The following is a 15,197-nucleotide window of genomic DNA, read 5'->3' on the forward strand; positions in this document are numbered from 1 at the left end:
TGAGTCTATTTTATGATTAGATAGCAATACGAGTTACCCAGGAGTCTGCATTGCCTTGTCACTGTGAGTACGGTCGCGTTTTTGCTGATGTATGCCGAAGCGCACTTGTTGTTGTTCTAGGTGCACGTCATAATCAGTTCGCAATAGAAATCATCAAGAAGTCTGCGTTACCTTAGCATTTCAACATCTCTGGTTTTGACAGTAACATAATCGCAGCGCACCTGTTACTGTTCTTGGCCCATGTTGCGATTAGCTAGCAATGGAACTTACCCAGGAGACTACATTGCCCTGGGGTGTTAGAAACGTTCACTTTTATACCAATGTAGGCTGCACTACCTCTTTGGTGGTCTTCAATGTCAAGTAGCGAGATTCCATCATGGCAGTATCTTATTTTTGTTGTACCAGCTATGTCTTGATGTCATATAAAGGGACTATCTCAGTCAAGCATATCGACATACTCTGGCACTCCACTTTCCGTCGCAATCCTCATCCGCTTTTCAGTTGGGCTTGGACCAAAGCTAGCGCCTAGTTGTCAACGGCAAGCAGAACAGCCTCATACTTGTTCTTCCAGTAGAGAACATCGCTGCTAGGCGCAGCAGCTCCAACACCGTTAGTCTTCTTGGAAACTTTGGCTTGAGTAAGCTCGAGCTCCAGGCCCCGAATGACTTCGTCCCTGTCAACGACCTCCTGGCGGTACTGATCGGCCTTCTTGTAGGTGGGTAGCATCTCCTTGTACTCGCTGTAGGAGCGCTTAGCCAGCTCAGTCCATTCTAGCACGGTCCCCTCGAGCTCTTTGATCTTGTCCTCGCGAGCACGTGCTTTCTCCTCGTTCATGAAAGACGGAGAGCCACCGACAGCGAAAGTGGGGCTCTTGGAGGCCTTGAGCTCGTTGATATCGGCCTTGAGTTTGGCGTTCTCCTCCTTGAGGGACTCGCAGGTCTGTACGGTAAACTTATGCTCTTTCTGCTTGGTGAGAAGCTCGGTATTCTCCGATTCTAGCTGGTCAACCTCATCGTCAAGACCCTCGAGCTTCTTCAGAAGCCCCTCCACTTGGGTCTTGGTCTTGGCTTCTTCCTTCTTCTTGGCGTCCAAATCGGCGCTGAGAGTGCTGACTTGTTCGGAAAGAGTCGACTTTGCTCGCATGAGTTCGGTAACCTGGGACTCGAGGTCGGCGAGTTTGACGAGACGCTGCTTCAGCTCGGCGTTCTCCTTCTGGCAACCACCAAGGTCGATCTTCAGGCCTTCAGCTTGCTTGGTCTGCTCGTTGAGTTTCTAATAACATATTAGTCCAACCTGCACTTAAGTTGCTTGTTATGTCAAAGCCACTTACCGCGAATGCCTTCCCATGCTCAGCTGCCTGGTTGCTGTAGCGCTCATTCAGAGCCCTGTTTTCCTTCTTTGCCTTTTCGGCCTCGAGTCTAGCAGTGCTCTCGCCTCCCTTCAACTGGCTGATCATGGTGTTCAGAGCCGTGTTCTTCTGTGTCTCCTTCGCGAGAAGGTCGGCGGTCGACTTAAGCTCGTCGGTGAAGCGATCGGTTGTCGCCTGCTCGTCGGCCTTCGTCTTAGCCTGGACATCTTGGAGCGCTTTGCGCAGGGTGTCGGCTTCTGCAAGGTGCTGCTTCTTGGATTCCACGAGAGTCTCCAACTCCTTTTCGAGAGCTTCGAATTTGCGAAGATCTTCCTCCTTTGTAGAGCGCGCTTGCTCTAGGAGGTGCGCATAGTTGTCGATCTCGGTGCGCAAGTTACCCTTCTCCAGCGTCAGGCGTGAGACGCGCTCTTGGAGGGCCTCGAGCTCCTTCAGCTTGTCGGCAGTCTGCTCCTTGTGCGCAAGGAAAGCCTCTTGGTGCTCGAGGATGAGGTTGTGCTGGATGTTGACCTACATGGCATGAAAGAATTAGTGACTGATTCATCGGTATGAAAGGCCTTCCGGGAGTCACTCACCTTCTTGTGCTGAGTGTTGAGTTCGTCTTGCGAATCCTTGATGGCCTCGTTCACCATCGAGCTGTGATACAAGCTCATGTTGTCACGCTGCTTCTCGAGGAACACAGGCAGCTTCTCCTTGGCGTCATTTGCCGCGGCAAAGAGCGCCTCCAGTTCATTCCACAGGGCTTCAACAGTTGGGTTGGTCGCATCCGGTGATTCCGCGCGGATCAGCTCCAACAGTCGGCGCGTATTGATGACCGTGGTCGAGACAGTCCTGGTGAACTTTTTGGCATGCTTGGCGACTTGTTCCTTCAAAGCATTACCTTGGGAGATGGCGAGCTGCGCATCGGGGTTGTTCTGGGCTGTGTTGAGGACTACGTGAGCGCCACTGTCTGCGTCAGCGTTGTGGTGAGCGTCTTTGAGGGCCACATCGGAGTTGTTGGTGTTGGGGGTAGTAGTCTGCTCCTTGGTAGCGATGACGCTGTCGACAGTGGGGGGAGCAGCAGCGATAGATGCAGATGGGTTGATGGACGTGGCCAAAGCTGCCTTCTTCAAGTGCGGAGCAGCATACTTGGAGTATCCGAGAGAAACGGGACCCATGTAGGGCTTCGCGGACGCCATATTGCGTGGTGGATGGAGAGAGCGCGGAGTTCTGTGCTTGATGTGAGCCGCTGTCAATCACTACGGTCGGATGTGAAAATGAGGTCGCCGTTGCGCACGATGTAGTCGAGTGCGATGAGTGAGGGATACGACTTACGATTGACTGTAGACAACTACGAGAGTGTAGGACGGCTTTGTTCGAGAGGGTTGGGGGTGCGGTATTCTGGTTGTTGGGGTGAAGCTGGCGCCGTGTTTGTGGACAGAAGGTAAGGGCAGTCGCGCTCGGCCTCAGGGCAACAACGTAGGCAGGTACTCTCCACCACCTAATCGAGCCAATCTCACTGATGAGAGAGATATCGTTAGACGTATGCAATCAAGACATCTTTGTCATAAAGTGAGAAATGAAAAGAATGAATTAGATGACTTGTCACGTGCTAGCAGAAAGAGCGACTGCCTTCACCTTTTCCCACGCTAGCATAACGACTGGAAGGAGCTATGGGTAGTTGGCAGTCATGCTGAAGAGCGGAGGCGCCTCATACAAGGAAGACATTGAACAAGTGCGCCGCAATCTCCATTGTCGCAAAGCGAAAGTTTGATATCCTGAGATAATGTAGACTTCTAGGACTCTGCATTCTTCCTAAACGGGAAGAACACAGGAAAGACGGAAGAGGTGGAGAATGAGATCAAAAGGAAAAGACCTTGCAGCAAGAGAATGTAAGGTTAGATCGATTTTCGACAAGAGAAATGAACCAGGTACCTTTGTCGTCGTCAGAGCTGCCACCTGGGCAACAAACGTCCCTCATGATATTAGAACGTACCTCAGCAAGAGGCCGCGGACGATAGAACTCTTCAGACCTACATGTTGGAGTATTGTCACACAAGTTTGTCAGGGCGATCGCGGAATGCTGATTACTTAAGATGCAACTTGTGGAGAGAACAAGTCACCCACTCCAGAGCTCCCCATGGTCCCCACAACCCGCCAAGATGGACATGCGACCTAGAAACGGGAACGTGGCTCTTGGCTGACTCAGGATACGATGTTGGATCAACATCCCCTCAAAAACGAACAAAACATGCTGACAAGGCAATGGCAAAACACGGCTTAAGCCTCGGTTACGGGACAGAAACACAAAAAGCAAAAGACACGCCATTCTGCTTGCCTGTCAAACCAGGAAGACGGGTCAGATTCCCATTCGGCATGCTGTGTGACGGTCACGTCGGCGTGCGATGGACCACGATGGATCGCGTTGGCCGTGTTCAGACGTGCAGAGGGCACATTTCGATTTTCATCGAGTGGGTTCAGAGTGGAACAGGAGGGTTCCAGACACGCAGGCAGCCGAATACCCGCGCAGAGGACGGTCCGCCCCTTTGAGGATGTTGGAACGGCGCTAGTTCGTTGTGGTTTTGGACGCTCGTGGAATATGTTGCGGTGGGCCCCTTAGGGGCTCCTCGCTATTTATCCAGGTGGCCATGGGGAACCGCCGTTGAACCAAGCGAGTGGGGGTCGCAGCGAGTTACCTCGGGTTCAAGTGGCTGAAGTGGTTGAAGTGAAGTGAAAAGGGCCGGAGAGGCAGCAATCACAAACATGTCGAGAGAGAAAGGCCGAAACGAGGCGTCTTGGGTAAGCATTGGAGGTGATGGGGTGGGTCCACTTTCGGAGGTATGGCGCGGAAAGAGCCGCCATCCAGCGTCTGAAACATAGTCGGGATTGCTCCTAGGCCGTCCTGCAGCAGTACGGGCGAGCTGGCGCGCAGGAATGCATCATGACGGAGAAGAAAGCAGGCGAAAGTTGGGCAAGCAGTGCACGAGCCGGCAGAAGGAGCTAGTTGTGTTGCACTCGCGGCGAAGGCAGGGCTAGCAGCGTACAGAGACAGCCCCCTACGGTGGACGAGTGAAACGCGGAGGCACCGGTACAGGTCCGAAGCATCAGGTTGGGGAGCAGATGTCTAGTCATGTTGGCGAGCGACGGCAGCAGGCTTCCTAGCCCGTGGTAGACTGGATGCAGCGGGAATCGATCGTCGCGCCAGGTTGCCGTGTCTCGTGGCTTTCACGTCGTCCATCACGTTGCGGGCGCCGATCGCGTCCGCATGGGGGACTGGCATCCGAACGTCGGGCGTGCACGCTTGACCTGCCCTTGGCCGCCGTGTCGCGGGAAGACATTTAATATCATCCTGCCCGCCCAGCTGGGTCACGGCTGCTGCTGCGAGCATGGGCCTTCATCGCGAACGGTGCAGATCAGGGATTCTTTGCCGACACGTTATTTCTTAGGCCAGTCGCATACCGTCCCGGCTGTTCAGTCGTCTGTTAGTGCTGCATAGTGTCTCGTTTGCGCCCTCCTGCCTGTCCATTGAGATACTTTTTTTGCTTCTTCGTCCCTCGTTCAGTCGCGTCGCCCTCTGCTAGCACCGTACACCACCCACCACCACCACCGCTCTACTGCACCCCTCCCAACCTCCGGTAGCGTCTCCCGCTCGCCTCAGATTCCAATTAGCTGCACGAGTCAGCCCGCTAGGACCTCAGCTAACACGCATGGTAGGCCTTGACTGCTACCTCGCTACTGCTGTATGCTGTAGCCCATCCCTAGCGTGTCGCGACTTCTCCTCTCCATCGCCGCTGCCTCAGCTCCTCCACGACGTCACCCATAGCAGTTTATGGCACCGGCAATCATGTGCTTCGGACGAAAACCCTCTGCCACCGACCCCGAGTCGAGGAAGAATGTCGAGATCGAAAAGAACCTCCGCGCCGACCGGAAGCGGGCTGAGCGCGAGGTGAAGCTGCTGCTACTCGGTATGCATTGAACGGGCCCCGGTGATACAGCGTGACTGAGACAAGAGTGCAGGTGCCGGAGAGAGCGGCAAGTCGACCGTCCTCAAGCAGATGCGCATCATCAACGCAGGCGGATTCCAGAGCCTCGAGCGCAAGACATGGCGGGCCACCATCTTCAACAACCTGGTCTCGGCCTTCCAGACCATCTACGCAGCCATGCAGGAAGACGACATTGACTTTGAGGACGACGACAACATTGTATGTCCCATCCAATGGCTCCTGCCCAAGCACCACTAACCGACGACAGCGGTACTCCGAGATGGTCAACTCCGCGCCCGACATTGGCACTGAGGAGCCCATGCCCGAAGAGTTCCACACAGCCTTCAACTCGCTTTGGGCCGACAAGGGCGTGCAGCTCACAATCCTCAAGGGCAACCAGTATGCGCTGCACGACAACTTGAACTAGTACGTCCACCTCCTCCGCCTCGACCACTCCCAGGCTAACAATTCAGCTTCTTCCAAAACATCGACCGTCTGTTCCAACGGGACTTCCTGCCCACCGACCAAGACATCCTGCGCACGCGATTACGGACCACCGGTATCTCCGAGACCATCTTCGAGCTTGGCAACCTGACATACAAGATGGTCGACGTGGGTGGCCAGCGCTCAGAGCGTAAGAAGTGGATCCACGTTTTTGACAACGTGCAAGTCGTGCTCTTCCTCGTGGCCATTAGCGGATACGACCACGTGCTAGTAGAAGACCGGAATGGCGTAAGTCACCTTTTAAGTACGCACGCTACGTCCACTAACACCACTAGAACCAAATGCACGAAGCTCTCATGCTATTTGAGTCGATATCCAATTCCAAATACTTCGAAAAGTCGGCGCTTATCCTCTTCCTCAACAAGATCGACCTCTTCACCGACAAGATAGCAAGTGGCATGAGCCCAATCCGGAGGGTCTTCTCCGACTACACCGGCGGGGACCGAGATGTGGAGGCCGGCAAAGAGTTCTTCGCCAACAAATTCCGCAACCTCGTCCGCCAGCCCAAGAAGGAGGTCTACGTCCACTACACCAACGCGACCGACACCAACCTGCTCAAGATCACCATGGCGTCTGTACAAGACATGATCGTCCAGCGCAACCTCAACGCACTGATACTATAGTAATCACGGATGGTCGCGTTGCGATCGTCGCCGTCTTACACACAGCCCAGGAGAGCGCTCGCGCGCCCACGCGAAAGCAGGGGTGCACAACGCACACGCGCCCGCGCTGTCGACCCACCTGCCCTAGAAACGGATAGTCCGCCTGGCGGGACCGGAGTAGCAACGGACTTTTAGTGGACGAGAAGAGACGACTTCCACGGCCCTTTTCCATTTTATACCCCCGATACCTCTTTCTCCGCTTCTTCATCATCTTCGCCAGTACATGACGATCTCACGACTTAATCTCTTGGTCTTGATTCTAGTCTTGATCTTGGTCTCTTTTTCTTCTCTCTTGGTTTGTTTTAGTAAGCGGATAAACGCATTTTGTAGATTCATAGTGTATTGCAGATCTGAGGAGACGAGCATGTCTTGGAACTCGACTGTGGAAAGTTACAGAGGCTGACAAAATCTCCCTCCCTATCTCGGCTTTGGACAACTACCGTTCATTGGGTATTGTGTACCTAGTACTCCTGCGCAGTCACTCACTGCGAGTGGGCAGGGTCATAGATTGGGGTTGGGCAGTGCCATGTCCAAAAAACATATTACATGGCATTGGACGTGCAGCGGGGAATGCAGAAGAGGTACATTTTGCTGCTGCAGTGTAATATCAACAAACCATCTTACCCAGCTCCGAGACATTCTTCATCTTGACGTACTCCGGTTCCCGTAGTTTCCGTTTCCCGTGTCGTTGCATATGCAGCCACTTACATAGCCATGTTCCCATGTCCGGGGGACGCAACTCGCAACTTGCATCATATTTACCCTGATTTACCCACCGCAAGCGAAGGGAGATGTGATCAGGATGGTAAAAAGCCGCAATCCCGCGGGGTTCGTCAACGCCCATGCATTATGCGCCTCTGCGGCGTGGTTGCCTTACAGACCGAACCAGTCGCTCTCGGTCCGTGCCGCTTCAACCCGGCGTGGGACGTTGACTCGCACGTCGCGTCGCAGAGTGGGAGGAGGGTCTATCCCTCCATAATGAGGGAGTGGCTGAGCTGGTGGCTTGGCTTGGATTTGTGGCGTCGGTTTGTGGTGGAGAGAGATGAGATGGGTGGATGTGTACAGAAAAGGGTGAGATGGATTGTAGTGCAGTGCAGTGCGATGTATTGGACATGCGGGGTGGGTGGTTAGGCGCGCACAATGGGATTGTGAGGTCACGCGAAGAGTGTTGGCGGAGTGAGTAGAAGGGTGCTGTTGGTGAGGGCAGTGTGGTTTATCGAGGGATGCGAAGTGAGGTAGTGCGGATGGGGGAATCCCTTGCTCTGAGGAGGGGACGATGCCTGTGAGAGGGCGATAGTAGGCGCTTGCTAACACCATGTGTTGTCGTAGGTAGACACTAAGAGAAGGCCAGCAAGCTAGGTTGTAATATGTGCAAGTATGGCAAGATTGATTTGACGGTGCAAACAGTGCTCTAGCATAGGCAGAACAGTACCTAGGTATCTATTCTATAGCAGACAGCGATAATTAGAGGCGTGTCTATTAAAGTTACAATGCTTCTACAAATATTAGTAGAACATGCGAGAGACACGATCTAGGCCACTCACCGATATCTCGTCACGAGACCTAGGTACCTAGGTAGCTATCCGTGGACGTTCACCGTACTCTCGACCGCTTCACGCTTCTGACATGTGCAATGCTCTCGTGACGGGTGCCGGCTGCCAGTGCTAGTGCCATCGGGGAAACATCGGCGCGTGGGAGCACCTGCAGCAAGTCCTGATAGCCGGCCCTTGAGCCTCATCAACACCATCGTCATACCCAATACCCCTCCACCCAGCTGGCCATGTTCTCGCCCGCTGTTGGCAGAGTCGCCCGCTCTGCAAACACCTTCGCTACTGCGCCAGCGACTTCCTATGTCTTCACCCGCTGCGCCCGCTCTGCGCTGAGCACCAGCACGGCGCCGCAACAACCCTTCCGACCCAGTCACCAGCGGCGCTACTCGTCCTCGAAGCCGTCCACACCCCCGAACAGCAAAAAGAAGCCCACGGAAATAGATCAGAATGCGACGGCAGAGCTCCAGGGCGCCGGCAAGAAGCCCAAGGAGACGAAGAAGCTGAAGGAGCCCTCGACGGCTACCACAGGCAACAACGTGCCCTTTGTACCGCCAACAAACCACCTCCGGGAAGACGGTAAGATGCCGCGGGGATGCACCTTTCCTTCCACATGCTGACGTACTGTAGATGTCAAACTATCTGCCTTCTTCGGCCTCCACCGCCCCATCTCCATCTCGCGCTCCTTCCCCAACGCGACGTCGACCGCCGAATTCGACGCCTTTTTCGACGTGAACCGGGCGAATGACGTCCAAAGAATGGAAGCCACCAAGAACGTTCTCGCTGGCTTCCTGGACCGTGTAAACGCCGAGATCGATGCACAAGAGGAGCAACGAGCCGATGCGATACAATCGGAGCAGGAGGTATACCACCTCGATGTTGAGCCCACACAGCAAAACGTAGAAGACTGGGCCTCTCGCCTTGTTCCCTTCCGAGCACCAGCCGCACCCGAGCCGTACGATGCACTAGCGAGCGCGCCTCAGGCCGAGTCACACTCCGCTGAAGGCCTCTCCGCCAGCATCAACCAGCGCATAACCGAAGTACCGCTGCCCGCGCAAGAGAGGAAGCCAAGCACATTTCGCCAGCACGTTGCGCGACGAAGATATGGCATGTACATGATTAGTGTAAAGAGGCAACGGAAGCTCAAGATGAAGAAGCACAAGTACAAGAAGCTCATGAAGAGGACGAGGCTGTTGCGGAGGAAGCTCGATAGGTTGTAGTGAGTACATAGCGTTGGTGTTATAGACATGCATGGCCAGGTCGAAGAGAATCACTTCATGGACTCGCGGACTGCTGGCCTTGGGACTTCGATGTCGCCTGCGCAGGTGCGAAACCGGTCGCAGTGACCAGGAATAACACCCGCGGCTTAACGGTCGCCTCCCTACGGTTCTTCGTTTGACAGAAGGCATTACGAATTTACTCGACTCATCTCTCGAATCTCGCGCATTGTCCTGGTGTTTTGAGCAGCTTGTTTTGATCGCATATGACGCCAGACGGGGCCGCTTCTTCTTTCCAAATACCACCGTCAATAACCACCATTACGTGCATTTCCCTTGCATTGTGTTTCTGCCCGAGCATCTCGCTGTTTCTTCATGCATCGCAAAGAGTCTCTGAGAATTCGAATGGAAGTTCAAGATGCGAACGCATTGATGATCGGCGCTGTCAAGCGACGTTTGTTGACGGCGGCTATACTACGCTCTAGGCGTAGTCCCGTGTCGCAAAGTCACATGAAACCCCACCGCGACTGAGGCCGTCACAACACCCCCAACATCAGGCAGCACGCACGTCAGTCGACTGAGTCGATGCCCCGCACGGAAGCCTTAACAGACGGCTCCTAAGGCGTAGCGAAGTCGCAGCCCGGCAATCATACGTTCCAGCACGCTCAAGAGCGCATGACGCCTTGGCACGAACACCCCTCTGTCATTTTTCCACTGCGTTTTCACGACCCCGCTGTGTTCTGGGCGTCGGATCGAAGGCGGGATACACGTCTTGGGCGCATGGTTGAGACGTCCAAGTGATCCTTCCCCCAGGCATGGCGCTTGGAGGTGAGTCCCTTGGAGAGAGAGTGGCGGGAACGGAGGCACAGATGAATGTGATATATAAGCCTGGTATACCTCGCCCACAGATTGGAAGGCCAGCAACTTCGACAACAGCAAAGTCAACAGTAGCATCCAGCAAACTCCCCTTCTTTCGCTTCTTACAGCACTTTTTCCATTCTTTCGCCCAGGTCGGCCTTTATATCAACTTCATCTACCTATTACTTACTTCTTTCATTACAAGAGCTAGTCTCTCGTTTTCCTCCACTTTTAACGTTTAACACATTACTACTGTTATCGTTCTTTCGATTCCAAATCACAACCACAACAAATCAGCAAACATGGTTTCCAAGACTTTCATCATCACGGCTATGATTGCCTACGTCCAGGCCCGTTTCGGCCAGGAGCAAGTCCCCATCGACGCTATCAGTCAAGTCCAGGGTGGCGATGGTGGTGCCGCTGCTACTATTGCTGGTGCAGCCATCTCTGACCTTCTCGGTGGAGCAAACTCTTGCGATAAGGTATGTGCTTCTCCACTTGTTTACCATACCTCCACATCCCCGGGTCTCGGGCTAACAAACACACCAGCTCGTCCGTGCTGATCAGATCTTCACTGAACTCGGTGGCGGTGCTGATGCCCTTGCTGCTGCCATTGGTATGGTGACTGCGGAGAAGAACACCAACCCCTTCGCTGGCGGCAACGCACAGAACGTCTGTGGCGATGCTTCGCTTCCGGCTACTGCTGAGCTTCGTGGTATTACTCCTCTCATCGACCCTGACGTCGATGTCAACGGTGATGCTGCTGCCCTTAGCGCCAGCAGTGCTGCGTCTCCTCTTGCCGCTGATGGTCTGAGTGTCTTTGACCTCATGGACCAGGCTGGTCTCGGCGACCTCGTTGTTAGCCAGGCTTCGGCTGGTGGTGCTGCCGCTGGTGGTGCTGCCGCTGGTGGTGCTGCCGCTGGTGGTGCTGCTGCGGGCGGTGCTGCTGCCGACGGTGCTGCTCAGGGTGGCAACCAGGCGGCTGCTGGTAACGGCAATGCCAACGCTGGTAACAACGCCAACGCTGGTAACAACGCCAATGCTGGTAACAACGCCAACGCTGGCAACAATGCCAATGCTGGTAACGGAGCTGCCAATGCCGGCAACGCGAACAACAACGCTGGTAACGCTACTGCTGGTAACGATGCCGCTGCTGGTAACGACAACGCGAACAACCAGAACGACAACGCCAATGCTGGTAACAACAACGATGCTGCGGCTGGTAACAACAACGCTGGCAATGCCAACAACAACCAGAACCAGAACAACAATGCCAACGCCGGCAACGACAACGCAGCTGACAACGCTGGAAACGCCAACAACAACGCTGGAAACAACGCCAACAACCAGCAAGATGCCGCCGCCGGTAACGATAACGCCAATGCCGGCAACCAGAACAACAACAACGCCAACGCCGGTAACAACGCAAACAACCAGCAAGACGCCGCTGCCGGAAACAACAATGCCGGAGCTGATGCTGGTGCCGATGCCGGTGCCGACGCAGGCAACGCAGCAGCAGGCGGTGCCGGCGGCGCCGAAGACTTCGGTCTCTGCACGCCCACCATCACCTTCCAAGGCGGCGAGAACGGGCGCCCCGCCGACGAATTCACCTTCCAGATCGCGGACCCGCTCGCGCGCGGCGGCCAAGGCGAAGCCCTCAACCCGGACATCATCACCAACGCGCTCTGCAACCAGCTGACCAACGTGTGCGAAGCCAACGAGGCTGCTGTGGCTACTTGCGAGAGCGCTGCTGCGGCTGTTCAGGGCGGAGACAGGAACAAGGCGCTTGCTGATCAGTTTAACGAGCTTGTTGGATTCCCTGGTGCGGTTACCAACCCGGATGGTGGTGCGGAGGATGTTGGTGCTGCGGCGAAGGCGAGGAAGATGCGTCGTGGTCTTAGGTTGTAAGAAGGTGGTTGTGATATAGAGGATGAGAGGGGTATGAGTATGAGATGAGAAGATGGGAGTGGGAGAGGTGCTCTGAACGAAATTTAGATGCGAGGGAGGGATGAACGGTACGCATTTTTTTGCTGGATGTCTACTGTTGTTAGAAGTTGGCTCGACTTTTCCTTTTTTTTTATACTGTATTCTTATACCATTTCATTTGCGTTTTACGACGAGTAGATTGATATCGATGAACAAATCTGTTACGATGATTATTGTTTCTCTGTTGCTGGCTTGTGAGTTGCAAATGATGTCTCTCTAGGTCCTCCCTGAACATCCTTTACCTTGTATCATTCGGCTGTTTGTTGGATACTCGCAGCTTTTGTTGAGTGGCTTCATTCGGTTGCTGGTACCGAGGCTCTCCTCAACATCGTGGTGGAGGCGAAGAAGAGAAGGCGCATTTGACCCAGACTGGGGCCTGGCCTTGGTTCGAGCTGGTCATCGAAGACGTACTTTGGTAACCTTGGTGGAGGCAAAACTTGAGGGAAGCTGAAGTCTGCATTCCGAAAGACCTCGCCGATGTTCATACGTCCTTCGTTGCGTTGCTGGTAGCGAACCTCGTCACTTGGGTTGGGGCAAAGCTTGAGGGATCACGAGATCTGTAATTTGAGATACACTGTCAATATTCCTGTTTCCCTTCGCCGACTTGATAGTTCTAGACTCTTAATCCAGTGGGAGAGGCGTTGATTTGAGACGGTCGATATGTCGGCTCTAGATCTGCCTCCTTTGCCTGCGCAGTATCTTGCAATGAGAGGCGTTATCTGGACGCCGACCATATTGTGGTTCTGGACTCGTTTCCTTGTTTGCGCAGTATCTGGGTGCTGAAGGGTCGACCCACCGGGTAAGCTAAGCGCTCTTTGCGCCATGTACGTACACCTACATTGGCAGCTGATTCATGGAGCCATCCGGACAACAGCGCAAGCGGAGATTTCCATACGACGTCGTGTGCCATAATCGTGGTAGGAGGCACCTCGAGATGCAATCTAGAGGAGGCTGTGTAGAGATTTGCATTCGCATGCAGAATGCTCCTACTGCAGTGGATCAGGAGTCCTTTGAAATGTCTCGAGATGTAATCGATGTGTGTGTTCAGTGGTAGCGAAAGGAGCTGCACCGTGAGTGTGCTCGTGGCACCACTTACTCCACGGGAGAAATTATCGGTATCTGTGTTTCTCCTCGGTCGACGGGACCTAACCCACACCCTCACTTCGGTAGACACGCGACAGCTCCAGGAACGGCGAGGTAGTGGCCCAGAACTGAGGGAAAAGCAAGCGGTACCGTTCCCTACATTGTGCCATGTGGGTTCGATCGAGGCTCCGAGTTCCGTTACTCCGCCTCGAAAAAGCAAACAAAGGAACGTGGCTAGACAACGTCACGAGAAAATCTCCGGAGTCTGGAGTTGTCGCAGCTTGCAAGGTACTTGCAAGGTACTTGCAAGTCCTACGATACGACTTCTGTTTGCGGACTTGGACGCAAAACCCGACCGAGCGTCTTCACCACACGGGCTGTGCTTAATCTAATGCAGACAGGATGGATACTTCCTCTTCCGAGAATCCTCCCCGGCATCCCCGCCCTGCTCCGCCTTTACAATTGTGTGCGCTGCTGGCTGTTGGTACGCGATATGCGGTAGATAGCGATGTCACACGCTCATTGGCCATGGGTAGGATGAGGTTACTTGGTGTAGCTGATCTGCAAGTCCGTTGCGATCTGCGCTGCATCTGTCTTCCGCGGAGCTGGTGGGGATGGACGCTCGACTTGCCTACGAAGGCGAGGTGGCTTGCGGAGAGACCCTGAGCTAGAAGGTATGGAAGAAAGGAAGGAGTGTGTGTGGGGATGGTGAGTCTCGCCAGGACCAGGGGAACCATGTGCGCGCTTGGAGTCGGTGAAGTGGAATGAGCTGTTTTGGACAGCGAGACGAGTGTCGTGAGCTGGTTATGATAGCGAGGCAGCTTTGCCGTTCCGAGCAAGCGGCTGGCGCACAGCGATCATGTGTTGGACGATCATTGGGAATTGCAGGAGGCCAAGGCAGAGCTATGAGCGTCGGTAGTCCACGTGTGAAGGTGCTAGAGTCAGTAAATCCCGCTGTCGTTCATTGCTTTTGAGGCGGAATCAGGCGGCAGCCACAGACGCATTGTCATGGCACACAACCCTCCTCACGTCGCATTCGCTTCGATGTGGCGCAACGAGTGCAATGCCGGAGTCGAATGCCTGGCAAAGTGGCTTCGTACGAACTCTAAACGCGAACTTGAGCCGTCGACACCGGATGGGTAGCGCCCGCCCTTGGAGTGAAGCTACTGGGACGTTCGTGCCTGCTAGGCCCGATCTGGGCAAGGGGTGTCATCCAAGATGAGGATCAGGTACGACTGCATTGACTCGACCCACCAAACACGTTTGAGGGCTGGCAGAGCGAGGTGGTTGATGGTGAAGAGCAGCGGCGGAGAGAAGGGCCGCCGTGGCTGGCTCCCCAGCTAGTGTGGCAAAACGGCTGCGCCACGGTGATCACAAAAGCTTGAGTGCCCAACAGATGGACTGTTTGGGTGACAGTGTAAGAGATGCGTTCACTCGACATGACATGGCGGCAGGCCATGCAAGTAGTGCAGTGCTCAGACAGCATTACGCAAAACACTAGGTCCGCATGGGCTTAGGCGCGAAAGTGGGTCCCGATGAAAATCGCGTGCGTCTCGACATGCATTCCTTCCACACAGACAACAAAGCCTGTTAGCCTCATTGCGCACGAGCGTCGTCTAGCATGGCACATTATTAAGAGAAACATTTAGCACAGGGCGAGAAGCCAAGGGAAGCTGAGAAAAAAACTTTGAGACGTGCTTGCTGAGAAAAGGATCACCATCGGTCCTTTACTCGGTCCCATTCCCCCGCCATCCGATTCGCACCGCTGCAACAGGCCCTGATGACGACGTAGGTGCTAATCGCGAGTGTGATTCTTCAGTTCATGGCGAAGTTCCTACCTTACACCTTCTTATATGCCTTTTTTCGCCGATTGAGACGCGGAATACTATAGTAGTCTATGCTTGCCGCTCGCCAACTCCCTGTGGATACCTACTAGATGAATCAGGCCAGCATGACCACTCCGCGACGGAAGGCATGTGTCGAGTGCCGACAGCAAAAGGTACTTCCCCACC

At 54.4% G+C, this 15,197-nt stretch overlaps 4 protein-coding genes across 4 annotated transcripts; 3 read left to right on the forward strand and 1 right to left on the reverse strand.

The window, feature by feature from the left end:
• Positions 1-525: 525 nt before the first annotated feature.
• Positions 526-2,544, reverse strand: J4E86_001270 (uncharacterized protein; the record flags this gene model as incomplete). Its single annotated transcript, XM_051441840.1, has 3 exons — positions 526-1,272; positions 1,331-1,876; positions 1,942-2,544. The coding sequence occupies 3 exons, from the start codon at positions 2,542-2,544 to the stop codon at positions 526-528; spliced, it is 1,896 nt and encodes a 631-aa protein (XP_051308011.1).
• A 2,645-nt stretch (positions 2,545-5,189) lies between these two features.
• Positions 5,190-6,455, forward strand: J4E86_001271 (uncharacterized protein; the record flags this gene model as incomplete). Its single annotated transcript, XM_051441841.1, has 5 exons — positions 5,190-5,310; positions 5,363-5,547; positions 5,597-5,754; positions 5,802-6,060; positions 6,108-6,455. 5 exons carry the CDS (start codon positions 5,190-5,192, stop codon positions 6,453-6,455), a joined length of 1,071 nt encoding a protein of 356 aa, XP_051308012.1.
• Positions 6,456-8,274: 1,819 nt separating this feature from the next.
• J4E86_001272 (uncharacterized protein) lies at positions 8,275-9,261 on the forward strand (the record flags this gene model as incomplete). Its single annotated transcript, XM_051441842.1, has 2 exons — positions 8,275-8,620; positions 8,672-9,261. 2 exons carry the CDS (start codon positions 8,275-8,277, stop codon positions 9,259-9,261), a joined length of 936 nt encoding a protein of 311 aa, XP_051308013.1.
• Positions 9,262-10,418: 1,157 nt separating this feature from the next.
• Positions 10,419-12,024, forward strand: J4E86_001273 (uncharacterized protein; the record flags this gene model as incomplete). The annotated part of the gene is made up of 2 exons (XM_051441843.1): positions 10,419-10,598; positions 10,666-12,024. The coding sequence occupies 2 exons, from the start codon at positions 10,419-10,421 to the stop codon at positions 12,022-12,024; spliced, it is 1,539 nt and encodes a 512-aa protein (XP_051308014.1).
• Positions 12,025-15,197: the final 3,173 nt, after the last annotated feature.

The sequence above is a fragment of the Alternaria arbusti genome (assembly GCF_024043155.1).
Source record: "Alternaria arbusti strain BMP 1465 chromosome Unknown scaffold_1, whole genome shotgun sequence".
NCBI classification, from domain to species: Eukaryota; Fungi; Ascomycota; class Dothideomycetes; order Pleosporales; family Pleosporaceae; genus Alternaria; species Alternaria arbusti.